General features: G+C 34.1%; 1 protein-coding gene across 4 annotated transcripts in view; it reads right to left on the bottom strand.

Annotated features, from left to right (window-relative positions):
• The window catches only part of PTPRK (protein tyrosine phosphatase receptor type K), a 584222-nt gene that overhangs the window by 203123 nt on the left and 357816 nt on the right, over positions 1 to 23283 (bottom strand). For all 4 annotated transcript variants that reach the window (XM_060115422.1, XM_060115424.1, XM_060115423.1 and 1 more), the window contains exon 7: positions 21469 to 21762. In XM_060115422.1, coding sequence (XP_059971405.1) covers positions 21469 to 21762 — 294 coding nt within the window. The remainder of the gene's footprint in view (positions 1 to 21468; positions 21763 to 23283) is intronic.

Below are 23283 nucleotides of genomic sequence, written 5' to 3'. Positions count from 1 at the left end.
AGGGGCTATAAAACAAAAGGAGATGAAAATCAAGTTGCCACAATTCACGAAGAAGGAAATCCAAATGACCAAGTAAGAAGATGTTCAAGCTTGGGTTAATTAGGTAAATAATTTAAATATGTAAATATAAATTAAAATAACAAATTTCAGTTTTACACTCAGGGTGCCAAAAGTTAAAGTCTGATGATATCAAATACTAGAGAAGAAGTACAGAAGTTGGGACTCTAATAATTGACGGTCAAAGTATTAACAAATATAAGACATTGGAATGCAATTTGATAGTTTCTAGTAAAAGTGAATATGGATATACCATATGACATTACCATTCCAATTTTAGTTATATACCAGAGGAAAACTTGTATATTCTAGAAGACGACATACACAAACATGTTCATTACAGCATTGTTTATAATTGAAAAAAACCTGGAAATAATGTAAATGACCATCTACAGAGGAATGGTACTAAATGACAAGTCACAGATTGGAATAATTTTTCAGCCACAAACTAATAAACTGGACTGATGTGGTTCTACATGGATAATTATCAAAACTTACAACTAAGAGAAAAGGTTATTTGATATATTTGTTCATATATTTAATACATTTTAAAAAATACCTTCAAAACACCACATTCTCCAAAACAATCTACTGGGAAAATTCCAGTCAAAAGGCATATATCAAATGAAAAACAAAGGAGCAGATAAATCATAGTAAAATGACTGGTTACAAGCACTTAAATGTGGAAGTAGTGTGAAAAAGCAGTAAGAATTATGGCTACAAAATGAAATACAAATGTTACATAACATCACAATGTAAAATAACAATATTTCTAATAGATTATTAATTAATTAATAATTAGTGGTAGTGAACTAGGATATTCATGTTTATAGCAAAAAGTCAGGAGTTACCATCCAAAATAAATACTGAATTTCAAAAAATAATGATTTTGACCCTTTAATATTTATTTATGATCCATTTTCTTACCTCGTGTGATCTTTAAAACATACTTGACCTCATTGACTAGATTTGTTTTCCCATATTATAACAAACATAACACTCCTTCATACAAATCTCACAGATGCAATTCTACATGTTTTCATGGATATTCTATAAATTTTATGTGTGCAAGTTTATGTTTAGAATTGCTATAAAATCACCCAGGACTTTTTGGTGCATTGCATTGAATAAAACTTCTATGAAGGAAGGAACCAAAGAAAGAATGGAAAGAAACACTTGTGATGGAAAAATTTTACCTAGCTGATGGTCATTATTTTAGTTTTACCTAGTTTCCTATTTTATTATATAAAAATTAATTAAATATTTATTGTTAAGAACTAGTGCATATGGAATACATTTTACAAGTTATTTTATCCAACCATTAACCTTTTCCTCTTTTTCCTCTTTACACACATATGCATACATACACACATATGCACATAGAAAGTGATGAATGAAATGAAATTCACCAAAAGTTAATGATCGAATTTTTTTTTCCTGCATGATAGAACATTTAGGCGATTTTGTTTTCTTTTCTTGTACACTTGATTTCAACCTTTAAGACTATGATAGGAATGCAATAGAAAAATCAAACTGACTTCACGGGCACTAAAAACAATTAGGAAATACGAACCTTATTTTTAAAATATCTACATACATAAAGTAATATAAAGCAGACCCAAAACCTACACACAACTATGTAAGTAAAATAATCAAGATTTTCATAACCACTAATGAGGATATTTTTAATTTTTTTTGCATTGCCTTCACTAAGACAAACTTTCAAAAATACCTCTACCTTAATAAAATAAGTAATAAAGTTTATTATAAAGTTCATGTGGTACTGTGAATGAATATTCAAGGATTTATTAAAAATTAATGAAACTAAAACCTAATTTATCATCTTTGTAAAAGTTTATAAAATAGAACAATTATAGTTCGATAGGTAAAAGATGATAGAAAAGCAAACAGATATGTAAAAATGGTTTAAAACTATGTAATATAGCATTGGATATTTATCAAAATTCTGTGTAATAGATGAATTTCTAGATTAGGTATCAATTGTATGAGTATTTTTTCTAGATCTTGATGAGGAAAAAGATACTAAAATTCTGACCAGCAAGTTTTCCTGTGGCTTTTATATTAACTGTTCATAGGAGACTAGCTTTTAGAAAATCAATTTGCTCATAGCCTCAAGACAAAATAATTTGGTAGCAACAAGAGGAAAGAGACACTCAAAAGAATTGCCTGAAGGATATGCATTACAGACAGTCCTCTAGACAAGCTCCATTTTATCCTTAAACCAAGGCTGAGCTCCAGAGAAGATTTTTTTTTTCTTAGCCTCAGAATTAAGACAAGGTATATTTTCCTGAAGAAACTGACTTATTTATCTTATGAAACTATGACTTCTGTGGGTAAGACTATGGATCTTGGAGTCAGAAGTATCTAGATTCACATCCGAGCTCAACCAGTTAATAGCTGTGTGACCCGGGACAAAACTCTTAACTTCTTTGAGATTCCTCTCTGGCATACATAAAATTGAACAAATCACCACTTTGTGGGGCATTGTAATAATTAAATAACATAATTACGTGTCAAATACTGAGCACAGTTCTTAGAATGCAGTAAGTGATTGAAACGTTAGCTTTTTATTATAAACAATATCATAGTTATTAACTGACAGATTTTGCTTTTACTGCTAATAAACTCAGAACCAAATCCATGGTCTCCCTAATAACACCAGATTCGATGACATAAATGTTTGTTTACTCTTATTTCCCCCTAAATCTATCTGTTTTTTCCCCCTAGTGTCCCTTTTTCTCCCAAGTTACTTATCAATTCCTTTTCTTCTGTTCAATCTTGTATATTCTAGTAAACCATCTCAAATTGTTCTTGAAATTAAGAAGGATATAAATAACACATATAATTGTATGTAAATATATAAATAATAAAAGACTATTTGAATAATGTTTTATACCCTGTAAAATCAACACTGGTATTATGTTTTCTGTTACTTAAGTTCACTTAGGTTATCAATATCATCAAACAACAACTAGCCACTTCAGGATTAAAATATACAAATTTCCAAAATTAATCAACAATGATAACAAAAAAAACTTCTTTGGAATCATTCCAGTGTTTAACCTGAGACAAAGCCTGTACTGTGCCTTATAAATAAGTATATGTTCAAACCTCACCACAATACAAAATACTATTACAACTTGGTTGGTGAGAAAAGCAAAATGGCACAGAATATGTACAGAGCCAGGAAAAAACAATCCAATTTTAATAGTAAAGATTTCATTAATATCATGTTTGATGGCAAGCACTCTATCAAATGAAATCAATCTTAAAGGTACAAGTTTAAATTAAAAACTATATCAAAAATTTTTCCCAAAAAGTTTATTACATTGCTATTCACTATGGAAAAAAGACTGTAATCATTAACTTCTAAATTAAAAATCATATATAAAATTATTTTTATACTTGTTATGCTTTTACTCAATATAGGCTACTTCACTGAGAAAGAATGATAAAGAGGCTAAAGACATGAATAATTCCTTTGTAATCTTGTTTGGGGGTTCAGAAAAACTATTGATTTTAGTCTGCATTTTCTAAAGTTAATATTTCCTAACTCAGTAACTTTATTTAAAATACAAACAAATCTTACCTGGCATATTAAGTTACCAGAGAAATGACCTCTTTCTCAGGAGTGCCACTTTGGGAGTTAGCACAGAATTCATGTGTCATCTTTTAAAGTAATAATGTAATAAACCTTTCATTTCCTCTCCAGGAGAGATATAGCAACTAAGAAGATGTAGCAACTAAAGAAGAAAAAAAGTAAAACAACTACTTCCAAACCAGGCATGATCGCAAAGGACATTTTAGGAGTACAAAACTTGTAACTATAAAATCATCAAAGCAAAAAGGCTTTGTTTTTTTGTTCATACTTCACACCAGCTCAGAGACTATGAATGACTCTAAGAGGCTACGTTTATAAAAACTATACAATAGGTCTTTTTAGGAAAAAGGGCCCCAGTAAGAAAGCAAAAGTTTTGTGAAGCCCTTAGACTGTACATTGGTGCATGTGGACACAGATGTGCATACACAACTGAGAAAATATAAACAAAGAAGCAAACTACGAACATCCATGGAAAGCTTCCTTCAATTTCACTGTAAGACATTTTTTGGATATAATGATATAGCTTATAAAGGAACAAGGAAGTAGGATGAATTTGAACTCAGGGCAAGAGTGAGGGCAGGCTGGGGTGGGAAGAGAAGAAAAGGAAACTGGAAGAAAAATAACACCTTAAATAAAATTTTACTTTCCTCGATACAGTTAATCCAAAGTTATTTCAGCCAGAGTGTCACAACCTATATATGTATCAACTGGGTTTGTGTGATGAAAATCTGCCAAGCCAGAAGTGATGCAGTATTTGTCAAAAAGATTGAATTGCCCTTTCATATTAGTACAAAAAACGACAGTGCATGATTATTGCCACAAGCATGAGGTTGTTTAGGGATAATGTGAGCACCTTAACAGTAGGTAGTAATGGGAAATGTCTATCTCTTTTTCTTTCCTTTCAAGGTAGGCACTTTAACATGCCTTGTTACACTGCCAAACCATTTCTCACTCCAAACTTCTTAAATACCACCTGTCCAAGCCAAGGATATATTTTTAACTGAAGACATATGCACTATTCATTGCTAAAAACCATAATATAATAAATGGTTTACTAGTCCCATGAAAATTAAAATATTGTGTACTGTTTGTAATATGGGAGCATCTCTGCTCTACTGTTCAGCTGCATGCAGGTCCATGTTCATTTCTCTATTATTCAGACTTTTGATGACAGGTATATTAAAAGGCTGTGATTATACCCTCTTATTTTTTTTAAAAAGAATATTTCTAACTCCTAAAGATGTCTGCATCAGATCAATTCGTGATTTTAAATTTAAAATAATAGTAATATTACCCAATTTTAACTTTACTGTTACAAATATATGTATACATGTTTCTGTCAAAACATATTTCCAGGAGCTTAATAGATTTCCAACTTAGACACTTTCTCTCAGAGTCAATTTCATAATAAAGGTCATATCAACTCATCTTCTTAAAAGATAATAAAAGAATTGATTAACCAACTTTAGAATGTATTTTGAGAATCCTTTAATTGAAATTGTACACAACTAAATGATTAGAATAAACAGAGCTTTAAAAAGGGCTTACTGATTATTTACAAAATTACAATTATAAAATATTGTAACTGAGAGAAAAAGTGATCAGCTAAAAAAAAGTAGAAATCCAATTAACCTAGCCCATATAATTAGCATTATACTCAAAGACTAAGGAATAGTTTAAGGAATAAATCACTAAAATTTCTGTTTTTGTTTTAATAATAGGTAACTGTAGAGTCATTTCCTTAAGAAGGTATTTGTACTGCTGTTTTACAATACAATCTCAGTCTTGCCGACCTACTTTTTAGACTACAAGAACATTCTACTAAAATCTGACAAAGAAACACTTATTTTCTGCTAGTCACTGAAATAAGTACTTTATTTCATTTGCTCTGGTGAAAATCTTTGGAAAGTCTAGTTATTTAAATTTGTCCTACAGAGGCTTCTGGTTTGAGGGTATAAAGAATCACAATAATTATTTTAGTTCATTTTCAAAGCACTCAAGTGTAGAATTTGATACAAAATTGAAAAAAATAAGTTGTTATAACTCAAAGTTCTATTAGGATATCAGTGCAAACACAACTGTTTGTCCCATACTCCCATCCCAAAGAATGACCAAGCCCCTGCTGCTGTTCATCCCTCCTACACGTGCTCATGACCCTCTCCTGTCATGGTGTGGAGTTCCTGAAGGGCATGCATTCTGCATAAGAACACCATGAATCTTTGAGATGAGGTACCAAAGGAGGTCAGAGAGCAAATGGGAAAGAAGACAGAAATGCACTCAACAGACGGCAAGTTCACCTAGGATCAGCTGGTGAAAACCAAAACTAAACCACATTTTGATTCTGCCTTTAGCATAATGCTCTGAGCTACCCATTATGGGGAACACTTAAAATGTTACTACGGATGTCATAATTCGACAAACTAATCAGTCTTTTTAAAGTATATACTGATCAAGTTTAATGCATTTGTAAATAAAAAACAGCCATTGTATTTTTTAAAGTTGGTTCTACATAAAAACATTTAACAGTTTCAGTAATCTGAATAGTTCATGCAAAAAGATATTAACGTATACAATATAATTCAAATCCCCCAATTTTTTAAATGTGGTTGAACAAAATTTACCTGAATTTCTAATTCAAGGAAAGCATACCCATGACTCCAACATCACAAATGAAATGGTGATGACGCCCAAATCTGTACATCCTGCTCTCAACCCTCCCTATTGAACTGTAGATCCACAAATATAACTGCCTACCCAATATCTCACCTCTAAAACTAAACATAGCAACCTCCCTTCCAACACTTTCCCAATGTTTTACTCCTTCAAGTTAAAACCTGTCACTATACCTTACTTTTCCAAGTCAGAATTCCTTCCAATGTGTCACAAAATTCTACTGATTGCAACTCTCAAATCTCTTTCATCTCTGCCTCAGCACTGGAATCCTTATCTGCACTGCTTCAGTTCAAGTACTAATCAATTTTTTGCCTAGACTGATATTGGAAGCCTTCTAAATCTCCCTTCAATCCTTTTCCCAACAACCACTAGAGAAATATTTCTAAAAACCAAACCATTCTAAACATTTTAGTAAAAATATTCAAACTACTTATTTTTTAACTATTCTTTAAAAATCACTCCCTTGAACAAAATATTCTAATGTATTAAAAAATAATGTTAAAAAGTTAAGATGTACTGATAGGCAAATAAAAAGTTGGAAAGATGGATAGATATGTGATATAGGAAGTACAACAAAAGGAAAATTGTAGTGGTGTTCAATGCGTAATTCTTTCAGATATCCTACATGTTAGTAATTCTTTAAATAGCGAAGAAAAGTTGTTTTTAGTGAAATGGCTTGTTACGTAGAAATGGCTAATATTTACTGTGGGTTGTTTCTGCACTAAGTAAGCATTTTGCATGCATTATCTCTAGTGGTGTGCTGGAAAATGTTTAGCACTTTCAGCATGGTTTTGGCTCTCCAGAAAACAGAGGAGGTGGCGAGGGAAAATAGTCCTGATTTGCAGCATTTGCCAATCTCCATGCTCTAATATTCCCATTACAGTTTTAAGCTTCCCAAGACAGAACTGGAAGAGATAAGCATTAATATGTCATATCTCCAACATACAGATAAAATAGACATAGATAGTCTCAAGAATGTAGATCATAGTTCACTATATTAAAATAGTTAGGAACCTTTGAGTATGTATTACTTTTGTTTAAAATATAATTGATATAATTGTAAGTTTGTATGATTTATTCTTTAATAATGATTTTTAAATTGGCTGGCAAAATTCCTGAAAATTTAACAATCAGTTCTCGGCTTTAGCACATGACTGATTATCTCACAAACAGCAAGTTGGGCAGGTACAATTATTGATCATAACTTTACAGATGACAATATGAAACATTAGAGAGATTCTTACTTGCCCAGTAGTAAATATTAGAGCCAGCCTTTAATCTAGATTTTACTGACTCACAAATCTCAGCTCATAATTGCTCATGATCTGCTGCTTCATAAAATTCTACTCCTACTTCAAGGCTCCTTTGTGCTTCCATAAAGCCTGAAAGCACATCTATTATGCCACTTACTGGTCTAATTATTTACCTATATACCAATCTGCTAAACTCTCTGGGCAGCTCAGCAAAGATATGCAATCAGACAGCCTGGATTTGAATCTAAGAGTTTACACTAGTGCCTGGTGCATAGTAAGTACTCAGTACATGGTAATTACTATGGTCATGATGCCCCAGATTTTGAGTGGCTGCAGAGTCTTCGTTTTAGAATACCCAGTGCTTAAGGCTCTATCTGGCATGTAGGACATACTCATGTAAAAGAAAACAAGAAAATGTAATTTGTGGGAGTTCCCTGGTGGTGCAGTCATTAAGAATCCACCTGCCAATGCACGGGACACGGGTTCAAGCCCTGGTCTGGGAAGATCCCACATGCCCCGGAGCAACTAAGCCCGTGCCACAGCTACTGAAGCCCGTGCGCCTAGAGCCGGTGCTCTGCAACAAGAGAAGCCACTGCAATGAGAAGCCCATGCACCACAACGAAGACCCAACACAGCCAAAAATATAAATTAAAAAAAAAATTCTTCTTTTAAAAAGGGAGTCACATGAATGTTTAAAAAAAACAAAAAGAAGTGCAATCTGAATAATAGTTTTGGTTTTCTCATCAAATAGCTGTAAGATATTGATCAGATCACCTCACTGAGTCTCAGAGTACAGAATAGGGATAAATGGGAGACATGGACTTGATTAATTATAAAGTACTTTCTTGGGCTAAAACTGCATGACTGAATGCATGCCCTTGCTGGTCCATTAAAGTGTACTAATACAGTACTTACAGAGTAGTTGAAGAATATGTGTCAAGTACTTTTCAGCCACGTAGAAAAAGGACAAGTGCATAATCCTCACTGCAACATTCACAATAGCCAATCATTGGAGTTAGCCTAAATTTTTATTAGAATGGTTAAATATATTCTAGCACATATATCCAATAGAATATTAAGCAATCACTAAAGATGATGGTTAGAATGTCCCTTAGAAACATGGGAAATGAGTTAATATCACAACAAGTAAAATAAGCAGAATGTAAACTTGTATATATCTTATACTTAGATCTTAAAGAAAAAAGCATGGGCATGGAGAAAACTAATACTGCATTGACAAAAATGACAATAGTTGCATAAACACTGTAGTGTTGAAAATGCTTTTTAAAAAAATTCTATTTGTGAAATTTAGTGTAATGCTTTGTTATGGATAATTTATAAAAACTATTTGGGTGTATGTATTCTAATGAAGTCTTTACAAAATCTGGGACTCCCAGTAAGGCACTTCCAAAAAAATTAAGCTTAGGGATAGTTAGTGCTCCCCTAGCACATTTTCTCCTCCTAAGCAGAGCAAAGCTGGTTATTTTAGAGAGCAGACACATGCACAGTGCACACATATACCTATGATGCAGAATTCACCAGAAGAGAGAATGGAGAAACACAAAAGGGAACTCTGGAACAATAATTCTGTTTTTCAGTATTCCTCAGTTATATAATTTTTAAGGTGGTATCCAAATTGTTAAAACTGATTGCAAACATTTTAAAGGAAAACCTAAACTGGTTCATTTAAGCTGAGAAAATCAAATATTAATTTAATTCAATGAGCTGACCTGTTGTAAAAGTGAATGGTTCATTGATATAATTTAGCCTTACAAAAATGTGTGTTTCTCTTGGAGGACAGTAAGCCAGAAATAAAGAGGAGGCAGAAATTAAAGGATTATCTGACCAGCTGGAAGGAGTACTCAGAAAAAAACTTTTCTCTCTGTTGCTTTCCAAAATAAGCAGAGTTCTGTATTCTACTGATGTACTTTATGTGAGTTGGAAATACAGAGGAAAATAACCCATTTAAGTAAAATTAAATAGAATGAGTCAGTTTCCACATTCTCTCACTTGTTAGAAGTTAACTAAGTTACTTGTTAATTTTACTTTTAAAAACAAGATAAATGAGAAAAGTTGTTACTTCTTCACTTTTTGCCCAGCTCTACCATAGTGCTGGTAGGAGTTCAAAATTCATTGACTAAATCAAGGACAACAGAACTGCTGGCCCAACCCATCAGAAAGTCTATGTTAATAATCTGATGTATATAAATTGTGTTTTAAGAAAACAAAGCTTCATGCTCTACAGCATCATCACGTTTCATGATAATGCACGGTGAAGGAACAGCTATTGTTACCTTCATATTGCAGTTCTTAAACAAACTACTAGAGTGAGCTCCAACATATCTGTCCAAAAATCACAAATTCATCAATATACCAATTTGTTTTTAAGTTACATTTTCCCCAAAGCTTTAAAATGCCATCATATAATGGTGATAAAATGAGTGACAGCTTAAGATTATATTGTTCAGTATTGGAGAAATTAAGCCTCTAAAACATGTTCTTAAACTTCTTTTATTGTTATAATTTACTGGATGGCAAAAAAAGAGTTAAAAAATTTAATGAAGTATCTAAACAAACTTGTCAAAGAATACTGCCATTTATATTTCAAAACTACATACCCATTCCACTGTTCACCTGTAAGATATATCTTAGAGACAAAAAAGGTCTAGCAAAGCAATATATTATGATTTCCAATAAATGTTACCGTAAATTTTGAGCAAGCATCCTATGTATATGGTGCTCTTGACTTAAGAAATGCCTAATAATGGGCAGAGAAATTATTTCACTTTCCTTCTATAATGACTGTTAAAAGGGGATCCTATTATATATATATATATATGTATATATAATATGTTAAAACAAAGGTATTTTGACAATATAGTATTATAGATTCACATGTAACAGTACAAAAAATATGATGTTCACATATTTTAACAGTACCGGCTTAAAAATACAGTAACATGTAAAAATAAACTTTTTTGATGATTATTTTTTTTATTATGAAGTACTACATAGAGGTAGGAAATAGTAACAAAGCCAGAGAATGAAAGATGAGTTATTTTAACTCAAACTTCACCCATATTATTTGGCTGAGACAATTAAAATGGACATCACTCAATAATTTCTAGGCCATATCATATGTAGTGACAGCTGAATTTGCACGTATCTTGCTTAGGGTGACATGAACGCATGAATTTCTGCCTTTGAAGTTCATTTTTTGTTGGGTTCACAAAGTGTAACATAACTTACAATACTCGAGATTAGAATCCACTCATTATTTTTCCTTCAAATATGCTTTTTTCTCCTCTGTAGTTTATATACAGGTTGGTGGAAAGGAAAAAGGATGGAAGAGTCATCCTTAAAGCAATTATTAGCTACAATAAGGCCGTATCTTGTAGGAAGACAGTGAAGATCAAAAAATGAAATACTCAGATGATGATCTCATCCTCAGATTTTAAGAGTAAAGTTAAATTATGAAAATAATGAGATACATCTTTATAAAGTAATTTTTTCCACTCAAGAAATGGTACAGAATGACCAACACTCTTCAAAAAAACTAATTATAACTAGAATGGTTCTAAATAAGTGAGTTCCAAAAATAATAAGCTGTACTCCTCCCCCACCAAACCCTGCCCAAGAAAATGACTGCAATTTTTTTTTTTGCCAAAGCCTGACTTTAAGAATTTTGCTTTTTATTCCAAAGCAAAGAAAATAAATTATAATTCAAATAAGGAAATAAACAGGCAGTGACAATTGAAGACAAATGTAGATTCTCCGGGTAAAAAGGAAGAAAATCAAGGACAAGTCTGTGCACCAGTGTAACCACAATGGCACCACTGAAGAGGTCTGAAGTTCACAGGCTGAGTCTCTTGAGCCCATCCTTCATACAGAACACATCCCTTACTGTTTGATATCTTGACCCATAGCTTCTTTTTTTTTTAAAACATCTTTATTGGAGTATAATTGCTTTACAATGGTGTGTTAGTTTTTGCTTTATAACAAAGTGAATCAGTTATACATATACATATGTTCCCATCTCTTCCCTCTTGCGTCTCCCTCCATCCCACCTTCCCTATCCCACCCCTTTAGGTGGTCACAAAGCACTGAGCTGATCTCCCTGTGCTATGCGGCTGCTTTCCACTAGCTATCTATTTTACGTTTGGTAGTGTATATATGTCCATGCCACTCTCTCACTTTGACACAGCTTACCCATCCCCCTCCCCATATCCTCAAGTCCATTCTCTAGTAGGTCTGTGTCTTTCTTCCTAGCTTGCCCCTAGGTTCTTCATGACCTTTTCTTTTTCTTAGATTCCATATATATGTGTTAGCATACGGTATTTGTTTTTCTCTTTCTGACTTACTTCACTCTGTATGACAGACTCTAGGTCCATCCACCTCACAACAAATAACTCAATTTCATTTCTTTTTATGGCTGAGTAATATTCCATTGTATATATGTGCCAAATCTTCTTTATCCATTCATCTATTGATGGACACTTAGGTTGCTTCCATCTCCTGGCTATGGTAAATAGAGCTGCAATGAACATTTTGGTACATTACTCTTTTTGAATTATGGTTCTCTCAGGGTATATGCCCAGTAGTGGGATTGCTGGGTCGTATGGTAGTTCTATTTGTAGTTTTTTAAGGAACCTCCATAGGGTTCTCCATAGTGGCTGTATCAATTTACATTCCCAACAACAGTGCAAGAGGGTTCCCTTTTCTCCACACCCTCTCCAGCATTTATTGTTTCTAGATTTTTTGATGATGGCCATTCTGACTGGTGTGAGATGATATCTCATTGTAGTTTTGATTTGCATTTCTCTAACGATTAATGATGTTGAGCATTCTTTCATGTGTTTGTTGGCAGTCTGTATATCTTCTTTGGAGAAATGTCTGTTTAGGTCTTCTGCCCATTTTTAGAGTGGGTTGTTTGTTTTTTTGATATTGAGCTGCATGAGCTGCTTGTAAATTCTGGAGATTAATCCTTCATCAGTTGCTTCATTTGCAAATATTTTCTCCCATTCTGAGGGTTGTCTTTTGGTCTTGTTTATGGTTTCCTTTGCTGTGCAAAAGCTTTGAAGTTTCATTAGGTCCCATTTGTTTATTTTTGTTTTTATTTCCATTTCTCTAGGAGGTGACTGACCTATAGCTTCTTAATTCTACCCATGTCGTTTTCTTCTTCAGATATTCTTATGTTATTATCACTTAAGACATTATTAAGATATTATTTTACTGCTATTTCTACTTCCTAATATCAAATAAAAACCTAGGACCAGAGGGGTATCCAGGATATTTAATGGAACTGATGCTATTATTCAAATCATTTTCACCTGTCAGCTTTATTGCATATGTAAAATTCAATAAAAACAAATGAAGCCAATAAAAATAGTACTTAATGATACTGTTAACAGACTCAGCATGTAGTAAAGTACTGTGGATAAATTAAAAGTGTCATTTTTACTGGTTACCAAATGCTTTCTAGCAGCGAAATGTCAAAAGAAGACAATTTTAAGCTGAAAGCAGCCCAACTCTATTTAATTAGTTACACAGCTATTAGAAAACGTGCCATAAACTGTATGTATGGTTAACAGTACATCCCATGCCTGAGGCAAAAAACAAAAGGGGCAGTGGGAAAGAGGATTTCATATTTGTTCAACTTTCATGACTCTTATACTGGGGTTCCTAGCATTATAGACCGTTAGCAGACTTAACAGAAGTTGCTTATATTATAAATTAATCTGTCTCCCCATCGAAATTTAGAATAACTTTGCTATAATCCATGGGCCCCAGAGAATTCAAAAGCAACCACACAAATTACTTTGATAATTTAAATTAGGATGTGAGGGATTTCCCTGGTGGACCAGTGGTAAAGAATCCGCCTTACATTGCAGGGGACGCGGGTTCGATCCCTGGTGGGGGAACTGCGATCCCATATGCTGTGGAGCAACAAAGGCCGTGTGCCACAACTACAGAGCCCACACGCCCTGGAGCCTGCGCGCCACAACTAGAGAAGAGAAAACCCGCACAGCACAACTAGAGAGAAGCCGGCGCACTGCAACTAGAAAGAAACCCCAGCGGACCGCGGGCCGAATGAAAAAGATCCCACATGCCTCAACAAAGGTCCTGCATGATGCAACTAAGACCCGACGCAGCCAATAAATAAATACATTAATTAATTAATTAATTAATCTTTTAAAAAATAAAAAAAATTAGGATGTGAATTATATTTTCAATTTAATGCCTCCATCTGTGCATATAGTTTCCCTATGTGTTAGAAGAAAGGAAAAAGAGAAGACAAATCATCCTTATGGTGACTACCGGCTGCACATTGTTTTATACATTATTTCACAGTTAAGGAACTAGGGATAAGGCTAACAGAAGTGTTAATCCAGCTGTGTTCAGGAAAGAATGGTTGATATTGTTTTCAAACATATTGCTTGAGAAAAATGGTTTTGGGGTCAGAAATTAACCCTCTCATCTCTGGAGTTCCAAAGTGTATATAACTTACTATGCTTTTATTGGTATTATGGTTTCTAACTCTAGACTGTCAGTTCCTGAAGAGTAGGAAGTCTCTCCTACTAATGTTGTATCTTCTACGATCCTCAGCATGGCAATGTATACAACTGCAACCTCAATAAAATTTATGAAATGAATAAATATCCCATCAAATACACAGTAGCTCTTGAATTTCTCTCCAATCCTTCATAATTTTCTCCTTTACAATAACGTATTATAACATGGATTTTGCATGCACATTAAGGACACTGGTTGACCCACATATTTGAAAAAGAAAAGTAAATCAAACAATAAAGTAAGTTAGATCATCTATAAAATATCTTTAAAATCCCTTTAATTAAAGGAACTTTCTTGATTATTAGAAATGACAATATTTCCAGGAATTTATAGATTTCCTATTTCTGATCTACAGTATGAGAGACATGCTATAGTGAAGATAATAGACAGCATATTTTGATTATAAGCATGATTTCATGGTCTTTCTGCTCCCAGTCTTTCCTTAGCTCTAACTCCTCTTCCACAGAGAGATGACCTTTCTAAAAGCAAATCCAGTAATGTCAATCTGCTTCTTAAAAACAACAGGACAGCAGCCTGGGCTACATTAGCCCTGGCCTCATCCCACCTGCAGCTTCTGTTCTACCACAGCCCAGAGTCAGCCAATGCTCCATCTAGTTTCATAATCCAATAAACATCAGCAATGTTAACAACTGGGATAAGCATATGGTTCCCTCTGTTCTTTATTGTTTTCTGTTCTTTCTGCCTTAAAAACTCATAGTCAATTTTTAAGATCCAGTTTAAAAGCCATCTTTTCCTGGTGACAGCTTCTCGGAAACACTTTCTTGAAAAACAGGAAGAGCTTCAGTGCTTTCACTTTGCATTTTACTCTTTGTTTATAGGGCTGTCCCTCGTGACTACTAAAAACTTAAGTGCAAGGCACTGCTTGTATAACTTTGGAGACCTAGTACTTAACCCAGTGCTGTTAACAAACAGCGAAGCCAATAAAAGTTTCTCTGAATAGATAAATGTCTTTCAAACTGAAATATTCCCTACAGAATCTGAAAAACAAAATCAGGTTATTACTCACTAAAAAAGAAAAAAAAATCTATAAGAGGGTTTTACTCTTTTAGATTTTTAAGAAAATTGAAGAACTGTTGTTTTCCATTACTTTTCTTATGGCTTTTTATATTTAGTTTTTTTTTACTTCAATAATAATAGCATTGCCTTTTAAAATTTTTGCTCAAAAACAATAAAGAAGCCATGTAAAAATCATACTAATAAATTTCAAAAAAATTTTAAAACAAGCACTGATATAAGCCTTCAACTGAAATCAAACCATATGGCAACCTTATACTGTTAAACCATACCAAGTCTTACAGAGCTGTTTATTTTGTTTTTTGTTTAACTGCAAGGCTGAGTTTCAATGATAAATAGTCTTTGTGATTGATAACTATCTTAGACCACAATAAAAATCAATATATGGTTCCACTTTGCTGATGATACTATAGTCAAAAGGCCAAAATTTAATTCCTTACTCTGTGGTTTCTGGTGTATGCCTGAGTATTGTTTTGTTTTGTTTCCTTCCATTTTAGACTCAGGAGAGAAAAAAAATGCAGTTTTAGTAAACGTTTACGTTTAAAATAAGACACTCTCTTTTTCACTGCTTCATAGATCTACATTTTTCAATGAGAATTGCCAAGAGCACTGAACTTCAATATAAGAGTAGAGAGTAGCTTTCCCAACTGTGTAAATATACTACGTTCTGGACACCCTGAACTCTTGACTTTCCCTATGAAGGAGATGCTGTTAAAATGTCAGTTAATCATAAAGCAGTGCCACAATGGGTTACCCAGAAGCAGAAGGCAATTTAAAAGAGCAATTTTAACATGCAATTGCCAAAGCAAGCAATACAGACAATTTCTGATGATGGCATATTTTATTTCTATTTAATAAGAGAAAGAGAAAACTGTATTTTCTTAGCTTCTGTACCAGATGGTATACCCAGAGGAAATAGACACACTGAAAAAACAAGTATGCTTTCTTTCTCTTTGACTGTTCAGTGGAGTTTTTGAATTACTTCCCATTTAAGACAATGTCACATTTATACCTTTTTAAAAATGTATAAAATGCCTGAAAAAGCATTATGTGAACAATAACATGGGTCAGGCTGTAAGCTAACAACGAAGTAATCATACCCCTCAGGCACATAGAGAAGCATGAGGCAAGTGTAGGTGGCTACAGCCACCAGAGGCTGTAATTACCACCTCTCCTAACTTGAGTAACCCTGAAGCAGGTAATTGCACTTACCAAATGATTTTAATGTACTTCAGAAAGAAAACAAAGACATAGCTTTGGCAACTAGGTAGGACATTTTCAGAAAAGGATAGTGTAAAATATTTTTTACACTTCTTTAACTGTTTAAAATATTTAAGAGTGTATACTTGAGTGTTAAGCACACTAATCAATTGTGCTTTTAATAAAATTGAAGTTGCAAACATTAAGCTATGTTTTCTCAAGGAATAATTCAGCCATGAAGATTCAATTTTTTAAAATGTACATCCCTCCCAGACGTCATACTTTCATTTACTCAGGCTACACTCTTCTTCTGAAAGGGGGGGAAAAAAAGAAAAATCGCCTATAGTAGGAGAAAGAGGGGAAAAAATTCAGGCTTTTCAAGTTCCAGAAAATGGGTGTGAGCCCCAGTTGCCCAGTTGGCTGAGGTTAGACAAATCATTGTTTTTTATTTTGCTTTTCCTGAATCTTAGATTCACCAGCTACAAAATTGGGATAATAATATCAAATTAATTATAAAGCAGTACCAATCAATACTGAATTATGAAAATCTACACTTGCATTTAAAATACAAATATACTCAATAATACATAAATAAAACCATTTCATTAACTTGCTGTAAAATTATTTATTGACAGATATCTGCCAAGAAAGAAAAAGTTTACTATTGCCAGAAGTAAAATTTCAAGGGTTTAACTACATTAAAATGGAGTTTTTAAGATACTAAATAGTAACTAATTTACTCTTTGATAGGTCCTTAGTAGTCAAAATTGTTCCTCTGTGATACACCAAAATAAAATAAGAATTTCTGAGAGACTGAAAGTAATCATCATCCCTTTGTTACTTATAAGAAATTCATGTGAAATTGATATCAGACACATACATATAGCTAAAAAAAATTTATACTTATCTTCAAAGGCTTCTTGGTGGTCTAACATGTAGAATGCATTAAAATAGCTATTTCAAAACAATAAATATTTACTCAACCAGATGATATTAATGGTAAAACACTACCCTACAACATGACATTCTCCTAATATTTGTTAAAATGGAATAGTTTATAGAACCAGTATTCAGAGTCTGCACAACTTAATAGAATTAGATGGGAACTTCTCCAAAAGTTATGTTTGGTGTCTTAAAGGGATCATTTCTCCAGACTAAGAAGTTTTGTACTAAATATCAGATAATATCATAGCGTAACTTGTGTTCTATTTTCTTGTTATAAAACACCAGGCTGAGTCTAGTGATGATGCTGGTGTTGGTAGGGTCTGAGGGATATTAAACCTGGGGAAAGGAATCTTGAAGAGAAGTGGATGGACATCATAAATTTAACCTTTACTGACTCTGTATTTAGATATGCAATGTTTATCAGTTATATCCAACTTCTGCTTTTCAGGATTATTTAAAAATTAATAGAATATATAATTGCATAAGCTTTCCCTCTTTTTCTAATAATAGAGCAAGATTAGTAGACATTCCTATAAAACAGTAACCAGTTTCTCTCCAATCTACAATGTACCTGGAAATCTAGTCTATAAGCACTTTTTTTTTTTGCCATAAAACCTGCATCAAACACACCTTATGAGGACATAAATAAATTAATAAAGATATGTGACAAAGACTCACCACATGTGAAAGTTTTAAAAAAAACTTTTTACATTTGGAAGTAAAACTACAGATGAGTAAGCTTGATACCATTTTATGCCACAGAGCCCACAACTTAAATGTTTCTCAAATAACATATCAGGAAAAAAGACCAATATTATTTCAAAATGTCAAGACATTTATAAATTTGAAAGCAGCTATGAGTGTAAGTTATTTTTACTCTATCCCCTCCCATACAGATAAGGTTATTCTCAAAGTAAAATATCTCAAACACTTTACAGTCCTATTTTTACTTACTGCAGCTCAATATGCATTCTGAACATAAGTATTCAATAGGGATAAATCAATGCTCATCAACATGTTCTTTTCATCCACTTAATACAGCATAACTAGCCTTAAAACACAATTTCATTATCCATTCATCTGTTGATGGACAATTGTAAACAGTGTAAACAGTGCTGCAATGAACATTGGGGTGCATGTGTCTTTTTTAATTATGGTTTTCTCAGGGTACATGCCCAGTAGTGGGATTGCTGGGTCATACGGTAGTTCTATTTTTAGTTTTTTAAGGGACCTCCATACTGTTCTCCATAGTGGCTGTATCAAGTTACATTCCCACCAACAGTGCAGGAGGGTTCCCTTTTCTCCACACCCTCTCCAGCATTTACTGTTTGTAGATTTTTTGATGATGGCAATTCTGACTGGTGTGAGGTGATACCTCATTGTGGTTTTGATCTGCATTTCTCTAATGATTAGTGATGTTGAGCACCCTTTCACGTGTTCGTTGGCAATCTGTATGCCTTCTTTGAAGAAATGTCTATTTAGGTCTTCTGCCCATTTTTGGATTGGGTTGTTTGTTTTTTTTTATATTGAGCTGCATGAGCTGCTTGTATATTTTGGAGATTAATCTTTTGTCAGCTGCTTCATTTGCAAATATTTTCTCCCATTCTGAGGGTTGTCTTTTTGCCTAGTTTATGGTTTCCATTGCTGTGCAAAAACTTTTAAGTTTCATTAGGTCCCATTTGTTTATTTTGTATTTTATTTCCATTACTTTAGGAGGTGGGTCAAAAAAGATCTTGCTATGCATAAAGAAGATGTGGCACATATATACATTACTCAGCCATAAAAAGGAACAAAATTGAGTTATTCATACAGAGTGAAGTAAGTCAGAAATAGAAAAAGAAATGCCATATGCTAATGTACATATATGGAATCTAAAAAAACAGTACTGTTAAACCTAGTGGGAGGGCAGGAATAAAGACAGAGTAGAGAACGGACTTGAGGACACAGTGGGGAAGGGGAAACTGGGATGAAGTGAGAGGGTAGCAATGACCTATATACACTACCAAATGTAAAATGGATGGCTAGTGGGAAGCTGTTCCACAGCACAGGGAGATCAGCTGGATGCTTTGTGATGACCTAGAGGGGTGGGATAGGGAGGATGGGAGGGAGGCTCAAGAGGGAGGGGATATGGGGACATATGTATGCATATGGCTGATTCACTTTGTTGTACAACAGAAACTAACACAACATTGTAAAGCAATTATACTCCAATAAAGATATATTTTTTAAAAACCCACAGTTTCATTTATTTGCCATCTCCATTGGCCTTCACACCAATAGCCGATTTCAAATAATTCCTAAGTTAAAAAATTACATTATATTAACAACACATTGTGTGGTACTGTGAATTTTTAAGGATCTATTTTGATGAAATAAGAAAATAAGAAGGCAGATGAGATACTTAAAAGAAAGAAGTTAGGGCACAAAAAGTCACAAGGAAGATCTCTGGAATAGTAAATCAATACTTATTATTTTAATTTGTATATACCTTATAAGGATTAAATGTAGGCAGAAAAAGGTAATTTTATCAGAAGATATGTGTAGGCAATATCTTCAGCAAAATGGACATAACTATTCATCTTTTTATGTTAGCATTGGATATTAATTTTGGAAGAGTGAGCTACTTCTCAGTTTCCATATTGTCTCCTTTTTAAATTATTTCTCTGACTAGTTGAGGTTGTAGAGTTAAATTGCTTTTCCCCTCAGGAAGTTCATCTACTACAATAAGAATAAGCTGTCACATTACCTAGAATGAAAAAACATAGCTGTACAACAAATTTGAAAAGCAATTTGTGTGATTTAGGCTGAGCCATGGAGACTTACCCAGTGTTTTTGAGGTTAAGCTATTTTTCAACCACAGGATAAATGTATGACACCAATCAGCAAATTACTAGACTCTCTATTGTCTACATCTGAGACTAATGATGGAGCAGTTAAGCTTCCTATTGGTGAGCAATTTTCAATATTAATATATGAAATATATTAATATTTATAATTAATATATAAATATTAACATATAAAAATTGAGCCAGAATAAAAAATATTTGGGGATGACAGTACGTTAGGTAATTGCACGGATTTTGCTTTGATCTTAGATCAGTACTCTTGGTGGGTAGCCTCAGAATACTGTAATTGCTAAACAGATGTTAAAGAAACAAAAGACATTTTACAGGCATTTACATTTTCATAGATCCCTTGGTCTTAGTTTTCAATTTTCAGAACCTAAATCTATAAATGTTCAAGACGCATAGACCCAGGTACTAACTTTGTAGGTGTTTCAACATAATGCATGATGGATAAAAAATGTCTCTTTCAACTGAACTAAAAAATTAAACTATTTTCAACAATAAAATAAACAGTGCACTAAAAGTATACTCTAATAACTTAGACAAACTTTTCAGTGGCTTTTAATAAATAGCTAACATTTTCTCTCATTATAACAATCATACAATAAGGAACTAGGATGTATGCTTTTATATTACTTTTTATTTCACTTTTTATTCTTTCTTTGTGTTTTCTCCATGTGCTATTATTTTCACCACTCTGTTTCAGGCATTAGGAGGGCAATACAAGGCTTAAAAACATAAGGAAAGCCTCTGTATTTTACAGTTGGGTGCCAAGCTGCTGCACTAATCCTCAACAGCAGGATTTTCTGAATAGGAGGGTTATCTTACTGAGGATTGGCTCAGAGTAACTTTTCTTATGTGTATTATCAGATATGGCCTCTGCACTGACCATAACAAAATGATCGAGGAAGACAATTTCCACATAGTAGAAAGGTATTCAACATTTGCTTGAACTGCAAAGGTTTTCTCTCTATATAATACATTCACCTGCATCAAGCAGAGATTTTGGACTAAATACGCAAGCTGAGCAAAATTACCATGCAAGAAAAGACTGTGGATTCATAATACTACTGAAAAATAAAAGAGAAACATTCACACTGCCCTTAAATCAGTCAAATTTATGACACACTTAAGGCTACAACTGGAACTCTTAGAATAGTGTGACTAATCATGTACCAAATAATTAGTACTTTTAATATTGTATGAATATTATATGTCTTATGCTAGATTCCTTCACTGGCAGTGTCTGGCTCTTCAGTCTTACCTGCACATTTGGTTCTGGTGATGAGTGGAGGTCCTGGAAGCCCCGTCCCGCCTTCACCAGGTCTTGTAAGTAGAACACGGATCTCATATTCAGTATCTGGATCCAAATGCCATAATTTATAAGTTGGAGCATTGACTGCATGGGTTTCTGTCCAGGATCCTGATGTCATTCTGTACTCTACTTCTTTCAGAATGATGGGACCATCACCAATGATGGAGTTGGCATTTAGCTGAATCAGCAAATATGTAGGCCCAACGCCAAGCAGCTGGGGAGGAGCAATGGGTCTTGGTGGTTCTAGGAGAGACAAATGTGCAATCTCATTACTTAAAAATCCAAACGACTGTAGTACATAGATATAGTAATATCTCTTGAAGTCTAAAGGCCTAAGGAATAATTTATTTAGGAGTTCATAATAAATACTTAAAATTGGGAAGGAGTGGTCTGGAACCTGTACTTTTAAAGAGCAAATACTTTCACAGATGGAATATGACCCTTTTACCACAAGTTTTCTTTTATTAAAAACATACCTCTCCGGGCCTCCCTGGTGGCGCAGTGGTTGAGAGTCCGCCTGCTGATGCAGGGGATACGGGTTCGTGCCCCGGTCTGGGAGGATCCCATATGCCGCGGAGCGGCTGGGCCCGTGAGCCATGGCCGCTGAGCCTGCGCATCCGGAGCCTGTGCTCCGCAACGGGAGAGGCCACAACAGTGAGAGGCCCGCATACCGCAAAAAGAAAAAAAAAAAAAAAACATACCTCTCCGGGAGATAAATTTGTAAAGACACGGTAACCAAGGGAAATAAAGAGAAAATATTTAGAGGTGGATAGCTCTGATTAGCTACTAAACACCGTACAGTTGATCTTTGACATTCTTGGCGTACTAAGACCTTTACAAATCTCGAAATTAATTAATACTGCTATAACTCATTTCATTCATGAAATATGGCCAAATATTGTTTTTGTTTTTGCTGGTTTTGTTTTTTTCTTTCTTTTTACTTCTGCAGACTTCCTGCAGATGAAATGAAAAGAAGGCACAGCAAAGCTGAACTCAGGGGCTGATGCCTGGTGCTGACTTGTTTCCATACATCCACCTCTCAGTGTAGGAAAATGAAATTTACATGGAGGAAAATCACAAATCATTGTATATCACTGGCCTTTGGGAGTAGCATGTGATAAGGCAATGCATCAAGTATTAAACTCAAATGTCAAAGGTACACTAATTTAATTTTGAATAGCTTACATAATTTGCTTGAAAGAAACTCTGGGAAACATTATACCAATGTTTGAACTTATGGAAATGATGAATAATGAATTAGAGCATTTTTTCCCTTAACAACAATGAGGTGAAATTTGATACTGAATTTTATGGACCCCATAGCTCTAGCTTGTCCATATGGTCTCTAATTAGTACATTGCTATCAGGTGGGATCTTCTTTGAATCTCTGGAAGAACATTTATTGGCAAGGCCAAAAGACTTTAAAGGAAAGTGTTAATCTATAAAAAGTGATAACTGCCCCTAAATTCTTTTTTGTGGTACGTGGGCCTCTCACCACTGTGGCCTCTCCCGTTGCGGAGCACAGGCTCCAGACGTGCAGGCTCAGCGGCCATGGCTCACAGGCCCAGCGGCTCCACAGCATGTGGGATCTTCCCGGACTGGGGCATGAATCCATGTCCCCTGCATCGGCAGGCGGACTCTCAACCACTGCGCCACCAGGGAAGCCCCCCTAAATTCTTTTGAAGGTATTTTTAAAATGAGTTAAAGCAAATTATATGCAGAAAAACTATTAAATGGGAGGAGCTTCAAGATGGCGGAAGAGTA

The sequence above is a fragment of the Mesoplodon densirostris genome, chromosome 12 (genome assembly GCF_025265405.1).
Source record: "Mesoplodon densirostris isolate mMesDen1 chromosome 12, mMesDen1 primary haplotype, whole genome shotgun sequence".
Lineage (NCBI taxonomy): Eukaryota > Metazoa > Chordata > Mammalia > Artiodactyla > Ziphiidae > Mesoplodon > Mesoplodon densirostris.
The sequence above is the reverse complement of the archived record's forward strand: the minus strand, read 5'-3'. Positions and strand labels throughout refer to the sequence as shown.